The sequence below is a fragment of the Ranitomeya variabilis genome, chromosome 2 (assembly GCF_051348905.1).
Source record: "Ranitomeya variabilis isolate aRanVar5 chromosome 2, aRanVar5.hap1, whole genome shotgun sequence".
Classification (NCBI taxonomy): domain Eukaryota; kingdom Metazoa; phylum Chordata; class Amphibia; order Anura; family Dendrobatidae; genus Ranitomeya; species Ranitomeya variabilis.
In genome coordinates this window covers 1,050,301,890-1,050,319,533 of record NC_135233.1, presented here as the reverse complement: position 1 = coordinate 1,050,319,533, position 17,644 = coordinate 1,050,301,890, and the positions used below count along the sequence as shown (strand labels likewise).

General features: G+C 45.5%; 1 protein-coding gene across 7 annotated transcripts in view; it reads left to right on the top strand.

Moving 5' to 3' along the window:
* The window catches only part of CYRIA (CYFIP related Rac1 interactor A), a 64,085-nt gene that overhangs the window by 36,622 nt on the left and 9,819 nt on the right, over window positions 1-17,644 (top strand). For 3 of the 7 annotated variants that reach the window (XM_077291459.1, XM_077291460.1, XM_077291461.1), the window contains one exon: window positions 11,588-11,667. The exons of 1 other annotated variant lie outside the window; for it this stretch is intronic. In XM_077291459.1, the coding sequence (XP_077147574.1) occupies window positions 11,598-11,667 (70 nt within the window). In that variant the 5' untranslated portion in view covers window positions 11,588-11,597. Of the gene's footprint in view, window positions 1-11,587; window positions 11,668-11,852; window positions 11,933-17,644 lie in introns of all 7 variants that reach the window. 3 more of the 7 variants (XM_077291455.1, XM_077291456.1, XM_077291458.1) reach the window with 2 other exon arrangements.

Below are 17,644 nucleotides of genomic sequence, written 5' to 3'. Positions count from 1 at the left end.
CTTCTATTACACCGCATTGATGGTGCCCCCGATATTCACCGTCTACTGTGGGAATGTAACTGTACATGGCGTCTGTTCACACACGTGCCGTTTGTTAGCACCTCTGCTCTCTGGCCCTTTGAAATGTTCTGCTCCAATACTGCATATGGGTAGGGTTTGATTCTGAGGGTCAATTAAGAAAAAAAATATACCGTATCCTCCCATTTTCCTGGTAGCGCACAGATGGGCTGAGGGGGGTAGTAGTCCATTCATTACTACCCTGCAGAAAAACCTCATTAAATGTATATTGATCCTACTCTGGATTCAGAGTTGACCTTTTTTATTGTGGCTGTAAAATGGATTTGCGCCCAGCAGGGCACGCCTGCCCCGAGGAAGGCGTAAAGTGGACGGGGCATAATAGCAGGGGGACATCACATGGAGCTCCTAAATTATCAATGGTCTTTACGATTTCATATCCTCCATGTAGAAGTTTTCTTAGCTTGGGTTCAGACCCGGGTACCCCAGTTCTGGGAGAAGAGCGTGCCAACCAGCGAGACACATTGCTGCCCCATGTGCCCGGCTGCCAGGGGCGGCTACAGGAAGATGCTGGAGCCTTATTCTGATTTTTAGGCAGTTTGCTCCACCTGGTGGACACATTGTGGAATGGCATGTGAAGTAGATTGCACACAATGGCCTGCCCGCTTCTGATGGCTTCTCTCCAAACACGATACATGGATGCACTGATGGAGAGGGGTCTCCATGAGGAGTGCCCCCTTATATTAGCTGGGGGTCCAACCTCTGTGATCTCTGCTGTAATTTTACAATGGGGAGTGATGAGCAACAAGTGGAAATGTGCTAAGCAATTTAGTGGAAATCCTCCCCCTTAAGAGCGTTTTATTCACAGTCCTCAGGGTGTGAGGGAAAGGGTGTTTAAAAAAAAAAAAAAAACTCTTTACTTTTCCCGCAGACCAGCATTGATACCTTGCTTTTGTCCCTGTGTGTCTCGACTGGCAACACGTGATGGCGTTTGTGGAAGTGCAGCAGCGGTCACAGTCATGTATAGGATTCATAGAACTCATCTATGCTGTTTTCCTTTATAAAAAAAAAAGGACTTAACTCACCCTCCCTGGGTCCAGCACTGCTCCTGATGTGTGTAATTGGCTGCAGCGCTGATGTCACATCAACGCTGCAGCCAATTGGTGAGCTCGAGTTGACGGTATGAGCCACTGAGCTCGCTGATTGGTTGCCACACTGTTGAAGGGGGAAGTGTTGGTGCTGGACCGAGGTAGGATGAGAAAAGCACAGTATGTAGTTTTTTTTTGTTTGTTTTTTGATATATTAATTGCAGCTTAGGGGACAGGGTTTTTAAAAAAATTATAAAAACACAAAGAAAACACCTTTAACTATATGCAGCCTCCTGGGGCCATTGATGAGAGGTTGTCCTGCAGTGGAGAATCCTTTTAGGGTATGTGCACACGTATGGAATGCATGCAGAATTTTCCTGAGATAAACCTGAGGTTTTCCGCAGGAATTCTGCATGCTTTTTTTTGCGCGGATTTGATGCTTTTTTTTTATGCGGATTTTTTTGCGTTTTTTTTTCCTGACACACCAAAACAATGGGAAATCCGCAAAAATAATGAACATGATGCTTCTTTTCCCGCAATGTGTTTTTTTTTTTTGCGGATAAAAACGCATTATGTGCACAAAAAATGCGGAATGCATCCTAAATGATAGGATGCATATCTATGCGGTTTTTATCGCGAAAAAACGTGCAAAAAACGTGAAAATTCCTGAACTTGTGCACATACCCTTAAGGTTCAGCGTGGCGTTTTGATGTTCTAGAATAGAATACGAAGAAGCGCTTGGTCATTCTTTTGTTCATCCATGCACCAGTATTGCAGTGTTCGCCAGTGATGGCAGGCACAGATTTGCACCGTCCTTTATGGTAACTTTCTGTCCTTGGCAGATCCGGCCCCTGCTGCAAAATTGCCATCCTGTTGACTTGAAAAGTGTCGCAGAAAGCAAAAAAACCTCCAAGAAGTTGCACATTTTTTTTCCGCTAATTATGCACCACTTCCTCTATCAAACAGCAGGGGGCAGTGGATGACTGCAGACGACGCTCATGCCCTTCTGTAAACGTCTCCTTCTCAGGAAATCCAGCGAGGAGCATTGCCGGGTTGTCATAACAGCTGCACAATGTCCGCCTATGTGTGCGCTTGGCTTTGCCGCTTTTCCGGGACAATACCTCACTTCATACAATAACTCGCTTTGTACTTGGCTTCTCTCTATTGTTCATTATGGAGTATTTCAGATTTGCTTCTTTCTAAACGTAATACCTTTATTTACCTCCTTTTTTTGGCTTATAGGATGTAACCCTTTTAACCTTATCGTTACCATTTTTGGTTGTGGCTTATGGAATTGCACTATGAGCAGTTTAATTACAGCGAATCTGTCATTAGATGTCCTCCTTTGCTATCTAATCAGCGTCTTGACAATCTGTCGCTTATACCCCATGTGCTTCCAAAAATGACTTTCCTTGCTATATGCTAATGAGCAGCTAGAGGTCCTTTGGGCGTGTACAGAGCACCTCGGCGCCTTTTGTGAGCCTGATGACCCAGCCCCTGCTTTCTGATTTGTATGAATGGTGTCTCATGTGTACATCATCACGCTTAAGCAGAGAGGGGCTAGGATGTCAAGTTTTTGGTATGGTCACCATATAGGTCCAGTTTTTTGTTTTGAACATCTTGATAAAATAATGCATAACAAAATTCACGTTTGTGGTTAAGTCTGACTCAAGCAGAACCTCAGGTGGGACCTCTCCAAGCAATAAACTTTCAAGATGAACAGACTTCATCAACATCAAAAATAACTGAAGAAACCAAGATCGTTGGTTTAGCAAAAAGATTCTGTATGTGCTGTGCCCAGGGGAATCTAAGGCTGCGATTACGAAGAGGTGGGGGTGATAACATGGAGAAAAGCTCCTGTACCAGTCTGACCTGTGTTTGTCTATGGCAGAGGAGGGGGTAATGGCATGAAGAAAAGCTTCTGTACCATCCTGACCTGTGTGTCTCCATGGCAGAGGAGGGGGTGATGACATGAAGAAAAGCTCCTGTACCATCCTGACCTGTGTGTCTCCATGGCAGAGGAGGGGGTAATGGCATGAAGAAAAGCTTCTGTACCATCCTGACCTGTGTCTCCCAGGCAGAGGAGGGGGTGATGACATGAAGAAAAGCTCCTGTACCATCCTGACCTGTGTCTCTCCATGGCAGAGGAGGGGGTAATGGCATGAAGAAAAGCTTCTGTACCATCCTGACCTGTGTCTCCCAGGCAGAGGAGGGGGTGATGACATGAAGAAAAGCTCCTGTACCATCCTGACCTGTGTGTCTCCATGGCAGAGGAGGGGGTAATGGCATGAAGAAAAGCTTCTGTACCATCCTGACCTGTGTCTCTCCCAGGCAGAGGAGGGGGTGATAACATGAAGAAAAGCTCCTGTACCAGTCTGACCTGTGTCTCTCCCAGGCAGAGGAGGGGGTGATGACATGAAGAAAAGCTCCTGTACCATCCTGACCTCTGTGTCTCCATAGCAGAGGAGGGGGTGATGACATGAAGAAAAGCTCCTGTACCATTCTGACCTGTGTCTCTCCCAGGCAGAGGAGGGGGTGATGACATGAAGAAAAGCTCCTGTACCATCCTGACCTGTGTCTCCCAGGCAGAGGAGGGGGTGATAACATGAAGAAAAGCTCCTGTACCAGTCTGACCTGTGTTTGTCTATGGCAGGAGGGGGTGATGACATGAAGAAAAGCTCCTGTACCAGTCTGACCTGTGTCTCTCCCAGGCAGAGGAGGGGGTGATGACATGAAGAAAAGCTCCTGTACCATCCTGACCTCTGTGTCTCCATAGCAGAGGAGGGGGTGATGACATGAAGAAAAGCTCCTGTACCATTCTGACCTCTGTCTCACTGGCAGTTAAAGAGCATTTTTAATACTAATTTTAATGATGCGTTTTAGACCAATAGATAAAAGGCAAATGAGATCTGTTTCGTTCATTAGGTGACTGGATGGTTTAAGGCTGCTTTCAGACTAGCGTCGGTACGGGGCCGTCGCACCGACGCATGCTGTGGAAAAAAATGCCCGACGGCAGCGGAAGCAGTCTTAAGGCTCTTCCGCCGCTTCATTGTAAGGTCCGGGGAGGAGGGGGAGGAGTTTTGGCCGCGCATGCGCGGTCGAAAATGGCGGAATAGACGCACAAAAAAAGTTACATGTAGCTTGTTTTGTGGCGGCGGTGCGCCAAAACATGACGCAACCGTCGCACGACTGTTGCGATGTGTGGCAATACGTCGCAATGCGTCGGTAATGTAAGTCTATGGGGAAAAAACGCATCCTGCAGACAACTTTGCAGGATGCGTTTTTTTCTCCTAAACGACGCATTGTGACGTGCAGCCAAAAACGCTAGTGTGAAAGTAGCCCTTTAAGGTGGTTAAAAATAAAAATTCTCGGCAGCACATAGCTGCCCATTATTGACACGTTATGTGCTGCTGATAGCATGATATTGTTCGACAGCAAATATAGACCAGCCAGTAAATAAGCTGTGAACGTGTGTCGCTAATACTTTTTTTTTTTTTCTTTTTTTAGTAGTATGTATGTATGCTAACCTTCTGCTTGTACTCTTGTGGGAACACGCTCAGCCCTAAAAGCCCGTGAGTAGTGAAGGATGTTCGGTTTCGTCTGGCTTGGCCTAACATTTAAAACATACAGAAAAAATGTTCGGTTTGGGTGCCAGAGTGGTGCTCAATCCTGAACCCCATTTAAATGAATTGGGGGCCCAAACATCCTGTCTTTTCCATACTGTCATCTGTGTAACAATTCGAGAAGCGCCAGCTCTGATCGGTGGTAAAAGTTCTTTAAAAAGCTTACCGCCGACAGACGTCGGCTGATGAGCAGGCGTACCCTGATGAGAGTATTCACCAGCCAGCGCATGTGCAATAAATAAAACAAAAAAAATGGCATGGGGATGTTTTCTGTTTTTGCTAACCAGCGCAGTTAAAGCTGAAAGCTGCAGGCTGCAGCCCCCCCGCTGTCAGCCTTATGTTGGCTGGCTATCAAAAATAGAGCGGTCCTATGCTGTATTTTTGAATTATTTAACTGAATAATTAAAATATATACGGCGCTGAGCCCCCTCCAATTTTCGACAACCAGCCAACATAAGGCTGACCGCTTGGAGCTGGTATTCTCAGACTGGGAAGGTGGCTTGGATATTAAACTGTGTTCCTCACTTGTCCGATGACAATCTGTGTGTCCCACGAAGATCCCAACTCTTCTACATCTGGATGGCATGGCTGAGCGCTGGCATGGTGCCACTGCTCAGCCGGGAGTTGCTGGGCTGACCATGAGGGCGCAGCTTCAGTGCTAAGCACTGACTTCAAAAGGTGCTCTTAAAGGGGTGGTCTGGTGACAACTTACTGATTGGCAGAAAGGGGAAATTTTTGCTTCGTTGGGTCACTTTCCTCCCTGTTGACGCTCTACCATCACTTCATTCTCTATGGAGCTGGCAGAAAAAGCTCTCCAGCCCAACAGAGAATGAATGGAGCGACGATCACATATAGGTCTATTCTAAATAAAATACGTGCCCTGTTTTTCTGATCATTGTGGATTCTAGCAGTCAGACCTCACCGATTGTCAAATTATCACCTTCCCTTTGGATATGGAGATAGGACAACCTCTTTAAATGGTGGGGGTCCCAGCGATAAGAACCCCACAAATTTGTGCATTGTATTGCCTATTTTGTGGGTACGCGATAATCGCTCATTGTGAGAGGACTCCTTTTAAATACTACACCAGCTGAGCCAGCAGAATACTGGGACATTTCTGAACTGCAGAATTATGAATGCAGCTCTGGAGTACAACATAACACAGCTTGGTGCATGATAAGTAATCCAATATATTTTTAAAATGGTCTTAACAGAGGGACGTTCCCCATTAACTGTAATTCTACTCCTGCCCTTTAATACTAGATATGTAGTGTAACCCGGGCAGGCATATAGTCGTGTACGCTGCGGTCAGCGCCGTCCTGCTTTTTGTATAGTTGGTCACTGATGGGAAAGAAGAAGAAATGCCTGAGGATTAGATCTTCCTGACTCCCGGTCACTGCCCGGCCTCATACCCACGGGCACATTATCCTCCATGAAGTGTGACGCTTTCCCCGGAGCCGCGTAGAAAAAGCTTATTGTCGGGGAGCGGGTGCCCCTGGTTAAGCCTGGAAGCCACAGTCTCCAGCTCCTGTCTGCACAGTAATGTGGCGGCCATTATTACATTTACAGCAGCCCGGCGTTTACTAAACAAACTCACGCCCTTAATTCACATGGCTGGGGCTTAATCACATCAGCAGCGAGCCCCCCGGGGGGATCCTGCGCTTGGGAGTAAGTAAACAAATCCTCCGCACCACCTTCCCCATTCAGATAAGGTTACACATTGCGGGCCTTTATGCACCGAAAATAAAAACAAGCTTTCCTGCCGCAGACAAGCGACGGCCCTTTTTCTTTTCATGGTGGCACAAGCTGGGGACATTCACCGGACCGCAGCATTTGTCGAAAACAAACAGAACCTCGCATTACACTCGGAAGCTTTCTCATCACTGGAAGTTTTGGTGGATTTTTATTCGAGAAGGCTGGAAGTATCCGAGTTACCGTAAAATTTTGTTTTCTCCTGATTTGTACAGGCGCCATTTATTAAAAGAATAAGTGGTTGACCGAATTAGAGGATTGTCATATGTCCTATTTTTCATATACTTTAATATATACATTGTCACGGGTCCCTTCTCCGTGGTGTAATTAATTCGTCACGTGCCCGCCTTCAGCACTTGACTTGCGTTGTGCCTGCAAGGGTTAATCTATCTCCCCTCTCTCAGTCCAGCATTCAACCTCTGTCCTATGCTGTAATGGGAGCATAAATCACACACTGACCCAGGCCACACACCGCTCGTACACGCTGCCACCACTCACCGAATACACGGGTGATGAGTCCCGGACTATTAATACTAATAATATCTACCACTCATAAGGCTCACACACCTTAGGCTATGGATTCTCTTAGAACATTCAAGGTTCAACTTGTTAAAGTTTTCTACTTTCATACAAAAAAAGTTTTACAGTAAGAAAGTTATAAAAATATGATAACATGCAACTTATGCAAAACAGTATCAAAATAAATAGGAGAAACTTACAGAAATCATCTAACTTGGTAGTCTGCTTTCTGCTCCCTGGGGGTAGGATGAATGTAGATTGGATCACACCAGCTCGGCCGCCCCCATTATGCGAAAACGTTTCTCTGTATACAGGTCCAATTTATAGCTTTGGTCTGGAGGTCAGGTTTCTAGACCAGCCCCTAAGGTTAATATCAAAACTGCTTGGTTTGTTGATTGGACCACGGCCGCGCCCCCAATGAATATATTATTTTCTCTTGAGATCCTTTGTGTAAAAGCTCCCATAGAGATATATCAGGCCGTAATTAGCTAGGAGGTGTCAAATGTTACCTTTCTTCTAGGCTTCCGGCAGGACCCCCTGGTGAGATTGGAGACAGAATTCTACTTGTCCCAGGAAAATACATATTAACACCTGGGTGCGAACCTGCAGGCTTCAGGACAGATGTTCCTAGTCACACAATACCTATACATGAGGTCATTGTGTACACACACACACACACACACACACACACACACACACACACACACACACACACACACACACACATACATACATACATACATACATACATACATACATACATACATACATACATACATACATATATATACACTCTGTCACATACATATTTTATCTTTTTTTGCAAAAGTTCCTTTTCATGGGAGAGTCTGCTGCTACCACTGAAAATGACAACTGGCTGCAGCAGGAGCCTCCCCCTTCTGCCCTATTTGTAGTAGGACGAAGTATCGCTCCATTAAAGGGTTATCTGCATGATCAAAAGTTATCCCCTTTTTCTTAGAGGATGGGGCTCTAGAACACGGGAATTCTGACCTCTGCTTTATTCATTGCCTCTCCGTTGTGAGTGGCGGCTGTAGCCACGCCCTAGCAGTGCACTTTATTTTCTTCCGTTAGCTGCTGCGCTTTCAGTGAGGCAGCAGGGCAGGATTGACATGCTATTAACCTGTAGATTGAGCTTATTTCTGAAGCATAATCAAGAGGAAAAAGATCCAGCACTCCTTGTAGTGTGGAAGAAAACTATCTTTAATGGTGCAATCCAGAAAAATAAAGTTTGTCTCCATTGGACCTTTATCGGAGGGATTACCATATAGAAGGTCAAGAGCGTGCAGATGAAGCGCTGTGTGAGACGGCCATTTCTCAGATGCCCCAGGGAGCAGCGCTGTCATTACAGGTTAATGATATTTGGGGACAGGACTGGGGCCTTTTTATTTGCTGTTCCCACCACATTTATCAGACATTTATGGCATATATGGATATATGGAGTTGGAAATACCCTCGTGAAAGGCTAGGCACTCTTTAAACGTGGGTAAAATTATATTTACGTGGTAGGTGGTACTGCCTCTATTTTGCTTTTTACGTACTGTATGCTAGTGGTTACGTTTACTTTATAAGATTGCTGTAAGTTTCAGTCTGCAGCCTGATCTAAACTTCTGCTTGTTTTTTTTTTTTTTTCTCGTGGGAGTGTTTCTTCCTGTAATATAGGCTGGATGTGAGTTTTATTTGTATCCAGGGTGCTGTCTTCATTGGCTCATGTATCAGCACAGCTTCTATCCTGCACTACATTTCCTCTTCATGTGCTCTCATAATTATTTACAGCCTGTTTTCTCTGCCACCTCTGAGACTGTATATGCTTTCTCCTCTATCGAATGAAAATCTATGTACTATCCTCCCCACTATCTCTCAAACGTTCAGAGAATGGAGTCGAAGACGTGTCATGAGATCTGTCAGATTTGTATCATTTTTGCTGATAACTCGGTAGGGGTTGTTCAGGTTTAGGACTCAAGTGTGACATCGCTGTATGTGACAGCAGATTTGTGAACCCTCAAAGCACACGCAATGCGTGTTGTCAGGACTCTCCAGGAGAAGGAGGGCACGTGACCACGAGTATGCGATTTGTATGCATGTTGTCACATGCCGACTAGACGTGAGCGGCATCACTCAACACAAGTGAACAGAGCAAGGCTGGAGACGTCTAGTCAGAATGTGTCAGGAAGTATGCAAACCGCAGTCTTGCGGTCACACGCCGGCTCCAGAGATTTTTTTAACAGCATGCACTGTGTGCGCTGTGAAGATTCACAAGTCTGCAGACTGCAGGCTTAAGCCCCAAGGCTGAACAACCCCTTTAATGGTGTAAAAAAAAAAAATTGTTAATGAAGCTTTATAAGGGTTCTTAACTTTCCATTTATGAAAAAAAGAATAAAAAAAATTGTGTGAAGGTTCACATGGCCTATAAAAGTACTGTGTTAATGTCTGATATTTCGGCACCCGTAGGATCACATGAATGCTGGATTACAGAATTGCTGTATTTAAATTTTAACCTAAAATGATTGTATTTCTCTTTTGTTGTGTGGTGGACAGAAGGTGCAGCCGCGCAAGGCACAGTACTGAATGATTTCTAAGATCAGTACAAGCAGATGAAGGAAGCACAAAGCACAGACTTTAAAGAAAGTACTCCTTCTCCTCCCATCAAAGTTTTTATCCTTTTAATGTATTGCAATCATCATGTTATATAGCACTGTGTACTTACAATTGCTCATTTTGCCTTTCTACCCAGCTAATTCTTCTCTTTCCCACTAGGTCTGACATCACGTGATTAAAAACTGACGAGCTGAATCCTTCTAAACTCTATGTAGAAACTGGAGGTCAATTTTCTCTGAATGAGTCACCATCAGTCACTGCAAAGTCATAGAAGGGACCTCCAGGGTCATCGTACCCAACCCCCTGCTCAATGCAGGATTCACTAAACCATCTCAGATAGATGTCTGTCCAGCTTCTGTTTGAGGACTTCCATTGAAGGAGAACCCACCACCTCTCATGGCAGCCTGTTCCACTCATTGATCATCCTCACTGCCAAAAAGTTTTTCCTAATATCTAATCTATCTTCTCCCTTTCAGTTTACTTCCATTGCTTCTCGTGTTTCCATGTGCAAATGAGAATAAGGATGATCCCTCTACACTGTGACATCTCTTCAGATATTTGTAGACAGCTATTAAGTCTCCTCGTAGCCTTCTTTTTTGCAAGCTAAACATTCCCAGAACCTTTAGCCAGTCCTTGTAGGACATAGTTTGTAGACCAGTCACCATTCTGGTAGTTAATCTCTGAATTTGCTCCAGTTTCTTCAATGTCTTTTTTTAGAATGTGGTGCCCAGAACTGGACACAGTATTCCAGATGAAGCCTGACCAAGGAGGGAGTACAGGGGAATAATGACTTCACATGATCTAAACTCTGTGCGTCTCTTAATACATCCTAGAACTGTTTGCCTTTTTTGCTGCTGCTGCATCACACTGTTAACTCATGTGCAGTCTGTGATCTATTAGTATACCCAAGTCTTTTTCACACGTGCTGTTGCTTAGTTCTAATCTTCCCATTCTGTAAATGTAATTTTTGTTTTTCTTGCCAAGATGTAGAATCTTACATTTCTCCCTGGTAATTGCCATTCTATTAGTTGCTGCCCATTGTTCAAGCTTACCTAGATCCCTCTGAATCCTTTCTCTGCCTTCTCTATTGTTAGCTATCCCTCCTAGCTTTGCATTGTCTGCATGTTGGATCAGTTTACCTTAAGTTCCCTTATCTAGGTCCTTTATAAAAATGTTGAACAACACTGGGGCCAGGGCTGAGCCTTGTGGTACCCCACTTAAAACACTCTTCCAATTGGATGTGCATCCATTTACTACCACTTTTTGAGTATGATCACTGATAGGTCGGGAGGACCTGTGGGAGGAAGGAGCGGAGCAGCTGGGTCAGGAGGTGAAGAAGGGAATGATAAATGCAGGGAAAAAAGAGACTTCCTTTATCTACATAGAGCAGAGAGAAGAGAACAATTAGCTGGGTAAAAGGCAAAAGGAGCAATTGTAAGTACACAGCGCTATATAATATGATGACTGCAATATATTAAGAGGATAAAATCTTTTATAGGAGTAGGACTTTTTATGGTTTAAGGGGAACTACTGAATTCCACAAAGTGGGAACCTTCGTTAAAGGGTTGTCTCCTCAAAGATCTGGAAGGCTTATCCCTAGGATGCTCCACCAGTGTCCAGTCAATCTCTTGAAAGAAGTGAGTGTCATACCCTCTAGTCTCCTTTTGGCGTGGCCCCGCTTTCTTCCTGCCGGTGGCCCCCTGTTCGGTACTTCTATGTAATGGTCGTCCATGTGGTTGAGGAGATCACATGGTTCCCAGCCTCTCTGCCTCTTCATTCTATTGCACAGAGGTGGCAGACTGCTCAGACCCGTGGCGTAGCCTAGGGATAGGCCTCAAATATCTTCTCGGAAGACTACCCCTTTAACTTGACATATTTTGTTTATTTTTTTTTTAAAGGGCACATATTTCGTCTGCTGATTGCCATTAACCCCTGCATTGATGATTGTGTACTGTTCTGTATTATATCCACCAGGTTTGCTGGGATGGGTAATCTTCTTAAAGTGCTAACAAGGGAAATAGAAAATTATCCACATTTTTTCCTGGATTTTGAAAGTAAGTTTTCTACTAAAATGTCTGTGTCGCGAGGCAATCGGTGACCACCCTCTCCTCTTCTTTAGCTGATGAGCCTGAACCCACCACTTCTGCACCGGAGACGCCGTCTGCTCGCATGTTTCTTTATATCTCACACACTTAGCACCTCTTTCCTTTTTTTCTCTCTCTTTTTTTCCTTTTTCCAGGAGCCAAATGGGAAATCTTTTAAAAGTTCTTACATGCACAGAGCTTGATCAGGGGCCAAACTTTTTCCTTGACTTTGAAAGTGAGCACTCCTCTAGCTTTTGGCGGTGATGATTTCTCTACTAACGCTGTTGCATGCTTTCTGAAGATTTGCAAACAATCTAGATCTCACACATGGGAATATCCGTAAAAACAAAAACTCTCTATATAGAGTGCGTTATTACCATCTGACGGGTCCGAGAATCTGGCCGCCTTCACCCCATTTTTCCTCTTTTTAAAGGGAATGTGTACGTTTCTGTGAGTCGATCTACTTCTGCAACTTTAAGGAGTTATTCCAATCTTCCTATATGAACTATTGTTGGATAGCGCTTGTAAAACCCAGCACTATTGCAATTTACTGCTTATAAAAATGTGCAGCCGTTCGTGAAATATTAACACTTTTTTTTCTAGGAGACCGACCGCCGCTGCTGTTCAGCTTGTAAGCGCTGCAGTTGTTTGGGATTAGTAAGTAAGCGCTATCCTGGCCAGCTTCAAAACAGCGCTTACAAGCTCAATTTAAGCGCTGCATATTTTGCTGTCTAGCAGCGGTGGTCGGTCTCCAAGGCGATGAGCTGTAAACAAGTGGTAACATCTCAAGAACGGCTGAAAATTTTAATAAGCAGAAAATTGTTGTGTTGGATATCCAAAAATTGGCAAACAAGCATGGCTATGCCACAAGGGTCGTAGATGGGATTAACGCCATGATAAAGTGCACCAGACCCTTTGGGACGACTTGGGATTTGGTACATGTCCTTTAGAGACGACACATTCCTGGAGGGTCCCCTCTTAAGACGTTGCAGTCTTTGTACGGTGGTGAAAGTCATTGGAAACCATTTTTTGAGGACCAGATTGACCATGGGGAAGGCATAGCCCTGGTGGTTCACCCCATGGCCAGGTTTTGCAGGATTGTTATGGCCTGGAGTATGTGCACCGGGGTAGACTTTTGGTTATCCTCTCGTTATTGGGATGATTTCCCGTGATGCATAGCCGGTGCCCAAATTTCTAAGTTGTTGCAAATCTTTGTTTTGTTTTTTTTTTTGCATGTGGATCTTTTCTTGTGTTGGTCTAATAACCATTTTCTTGTTTTCTCAAGTTTCTGGAGGTATGAGTATAGTCTGACAGCAGGTTTTGGGCTGTGTACTGCTGCAGGGTGCTCGATCGGTCAGTTCAGGCTCTGTTCACATCTCGGGAGCATACACCGACGGATGCCACTGTATAGTTGCATGCAGCGGCCATTTTTTTTGGTCAGTAAGTGGCCTACGCCTTTGATCAGTGTGTGCTTCGGGAGCACGTCCACCGCCAGCGCAGATCATGTTCATGTGCTGAGATGTAACCAGCGTCTGAAGAAGACCCCATTGGGTATCCTGACATATCTTAGTACATACCTGCATTTCCTATGAGGCAGAAATTCTGCGAGGGCTTTCTCGGAACTCTGTTGCGGAGTTCCTCTGTTATACCGCCTGAAAACATTTGAATTGATTGACAGCAGGGTGTCACCAATCCAAGCCACATAGAGACTTTAGGGACACACGTTGTCCAGAGGAATGGGAGCGTCCGGCTGTCAGTATACAGACGGGTGCAGAGGAGTGGCACATGTGTAGTGAAAAAATAACCGACCGGGTTAAAAGTCAGAATTGCTACTCATCTGAACAAAAACTTTTTGGACTGGACTAAGTGAATTTTTGTGTTTTGCCAGTGACTGTCCTCCTGCATGTCGTCCTCACTAACCTGCCTGTCTAACTCGCTTGCATGGCATGTGTATGGAATTGATGATACCTTTCTTTCTGCCTTTATCATTTACCCTGTTCACCAAATCTGAGATCTGCTTTTCCATAAATGTATGATCCGTTTGTTCCCTTTTGAAATGTGCATTTTTTTGTTATGAAATGTTATTCTCTGTCCATTTTTTTTTTTTTTTAACTCTAAAGGATATGGGCTCATTTAGGGATATTTTTTATTATATATCTAATGAATAAATATATATAACTTTTTTTTTCTTTACTAAAATGAAAATGTTAGAAATTGTCTTCTACAGCCTCTATGCATCAGAGTACATAGCTGTCTGCAGAATCAGATATCTGTCAGTGAGCTCGCTCCCATGCCAGTGTAATTAATCTTTTCTCTCTCTCCTCCTGAATCACCTGTTTTTAAAACCTATCACTGACTGATTCACTGATAACTCATTCTGCAGTATCCTATGTATGGTGATTCATAGAGGCTGCAGGAACCAAACTGTACAACGCTTTGGCGCAAACACTATTAGAAATTTGTTTTAGCTAAAAATATATGTGTTTAAAGGGAATCTGTCACTAGGTTTTTGCTACTTCATGAGAGAAACCTAATGTAGAGATGGATACCTTGATACAATCAGTGTTTTCTCTGCAGTAGATGTAGCAGAGGCGTTTGGCAGCTTTCTGTGTGCTTTCTATATTGACAGTAAGTCACAAATTAGTGGTGGGGACATGGTTGGACCAGGAGGAGCATGTTCAGCTAGTCCGGGCACTGATAGTCTCCTGCTGATAAAACACTCATTGTAATTAAACAGCACACAGCCTAGTAAGTGACACTTTGCTGAAATGAGTCTCTGCCCCTGCATCTTACTGCCCTCAGATTACATAATCAACAGCTGCCGATAGATTCCCTTTAATAAAAGTGTCCATATCCTTTTTAAATGGTATTTTAGGCAGACTTTGCGCACACATTTACAAGCAGATGTATTCCATCATCTGTTCAGCACCATGGACGCAATGATTTCGTTAGTTACCCTAGGGCAACTTGCAAATAATTAGATTATTGGGGGGGGTCCTAAAGTCCTTCACACCAACCCCATAGGGGCACATTGCCTTTTCAACAGTCCCACAGTTTTATCACCACTTGAGCCCTTCTTGACTAGTGGCCCTGCCTGGTACTGCGGCTTAGTCTGAGAAGAGTGGCATTGTTTCTTGCAGGAAGTGAGGGGAATAAGAAGCTTCTTTCTAATCTCAGCCCCCCAACAGAATGCCCCCATGTAGTACATAGACGTTGGATGTGTTCCTGCTTTTAGCTGTGATTTGGGGTAATTTTGCACCATGAATGGAGGCACAGAGCAGCGCTGTATCGGAGGGGTCATTAGACACGTACTGTGTGACCAGGGCTTTACCGGCAGCCGTGATGGATTGTGCTGGGAGCCGGCCGTCCCGGGGTACATTACAGCTCCTGGCAGTGAGACTGCCGGACAATGTTACCTGAGAGGCGTCCTCGTCAGAAAGCTGGAATTGTTCCCAGCGTGTCGGAGCCAGCCAAATATTCCCAGAAAATACAAATACCGTGTTTCACTCCTGGGCCCAGACTGTGTCCTAGCAGGCACCGCCGAGCCCCCGGAGGGGATTACATCAGACTGTGGCCGCACACGTACTGTATAGCTGGCCTGCAGTCACCGCTCTGCACACCCCCGGCCAAACCTGCACATCTGGGAAGATCATTGTGGATTTTATGCTCTGGATTCACACTGCGCAGCTTTAGAGGTTTCCAGGAGCTAGGTCATCAATATCTGATCAATGGCGGTCCGACACCCAGCACCCCCACTGTGCTCATAGTCAGAGATCCTTATAGTGGTATAGTGGCTGAGCTCCAGGACAGCAGCTTCTCTTGAAAACCCCCTTGTACCTGTGCAGACGATCCCTCGAGAATAAGGTGGAAAACTACTCACTTACATGGGGCTGCGAAATCTGCACCTAAAATCTACAAGTGCCCTGCTCACTTATGTCCCACAGTCTGTACGGTGTGTGGTGCTTACTACTGATGCCGATCACATGGCAGCAGCATCTTTACCTGCCCCTGTCCCATGCTGGTGTCAGATTGGTGGCTAGGTCTAGGCTCTTAGATCCTGTGCTGATTCTGCAGCACTGAGCAAATGGCTGCACACTGATCACACGGATGGTGGCTGCTTATCCCAGCTCAGCCGAATGCTCGTTCACGCTCCATTTTCTGTCCACCAAAGCTACTCCTCCCGTCAAACCCCACCTGCCTCCAGAGCGCTCCTCCCTGTCGATTCCCCCTTCTTCCAGGATCCCCCTTCTTCCAGGATCGTCCTCCCTCCTATTATGTCCATGCCCCATCTTCAAACTCCACTGTCAGTCCATCCTCCTCCTCTGTTGGTCCTTTCCCCTACTCAAGTTTCCTTGTCATTCCTTCCTCCCCTGTTGATGCATCCCCCTCCTCCTGGCTCCCCTGTCAGTCCATCCTCCATCTTTAAGCTCCCCTGTCAGTACATCCACCTCCCCTGTTCCATCCTCCCCGTCAGTCCATCCCCCTCCTCCAGGCTCCCGTCAGTCCATCCTCCCCCCTGTCCGTACATCCTCCTCCCATGTCGGTACATCCCCCTCCTCCAGGCTCCCGTCAGTCCATCCTCCCCCCTGTCCATACATCCTCCTCCCATGTCGGTACATCCCCCTCCTCCAGGCTCCCCTGTCGGTACATCCCCCTCCTCCAGGCTCCCGTTATTCCATCCCCCATCTTTAAGCTCCCCTGTCAGTACATGCACCTCCCTGTCGTTCCATTCCCCCACCTTCAGGCTTCCATGTTGGTCCTTTACCTTCCTCCTACCAGACTCTGGCCACCCGCCTCTCCTCTAGGCTCCTCTTCCTTCAGACCCCTGTGCATATTTGATGGTGAACCGGTCCTACCAGTTTTCACCTAATGTATAGGGGCTCCATATAATTTCTGTGGTACTTTTGTGTAGCACACTCGCTCTTGGCGGTTTCCGTATCTCCACCTCCAGTGGTCGTAGCCAGGTGAGCGGCTGAGATGAGGATCTGTCAGCAGGTTTTTGCTATTTAATCTGAGAGCGGCATAATGAAGGGACAGAAACCCTGATTCCAGGTATGTGTCACTTATTGGGCTGCTTGTTGTAGTTTCAATCAGTGTTTTATCAGTGGGAGATTATCACTAGAGGACTAGGTCTCGGGTGCGGACAGTACATCGATTCTGTGTAACCCCGCCCCCACCACTGATTGGCAGTGTGCTGACCATGTACCCAGGAAGCTGCCAATCGTGTGGGCGGGGCTACACACAGCTCAGCATTCTGAGCTCTGCTACATCCACAGCAGACAAAACTGGTTGTGTCACAGCTGCATCAAGCAGCCTAGTAAGGGACACATTGCTGGAATCAGGGTTGCTGTCCCTTTGTTATTCTGCTCTCCGATTACATAACAAAAACCTGCTGATAGATTCCCTTTAAAAGGACAACCATTCTAAAAAAAAAAAAAATACAACAGGTTAAATGATTGTTGTCACTCTATATAATATTGTATTCATTGTGTAATTATAAAGAAATGACAGTAGTTGCCAGTTTAAAAAAAAAATAAAAAATGAATAGAATTGACATTTACTTGTAGTATGGCGCCACCTGGAGTTCAGCGTGTACCACAGTGTGCAGTCCCCCTGATGAGCGGTGATGGGCGCACACTCTTCCCTCAGCCAGGTCTCTTACTGTCCTCTGCAGAGCAGCCAATCGGAACAGCTTTCTTCCCTGCTTAGTTTTCCTATTGGCTGACAGGGAACCACTGTCAAGGAACCTGACCTAGTGGAAAGTGACTGAGCATGTGCATCACACACTGAACCGCTAGGTGGCGCCATACTACGTCAGTCTCACAGCTGGATTGAGACAGATAGTGATACAAGCCATCCAGTTTTTTGAGGAGGAAACATCACAAATATCACTCACCTCACAATGTCAAGACTAATTTTTTTACCATCGTAATTTTCAGATCGGTGG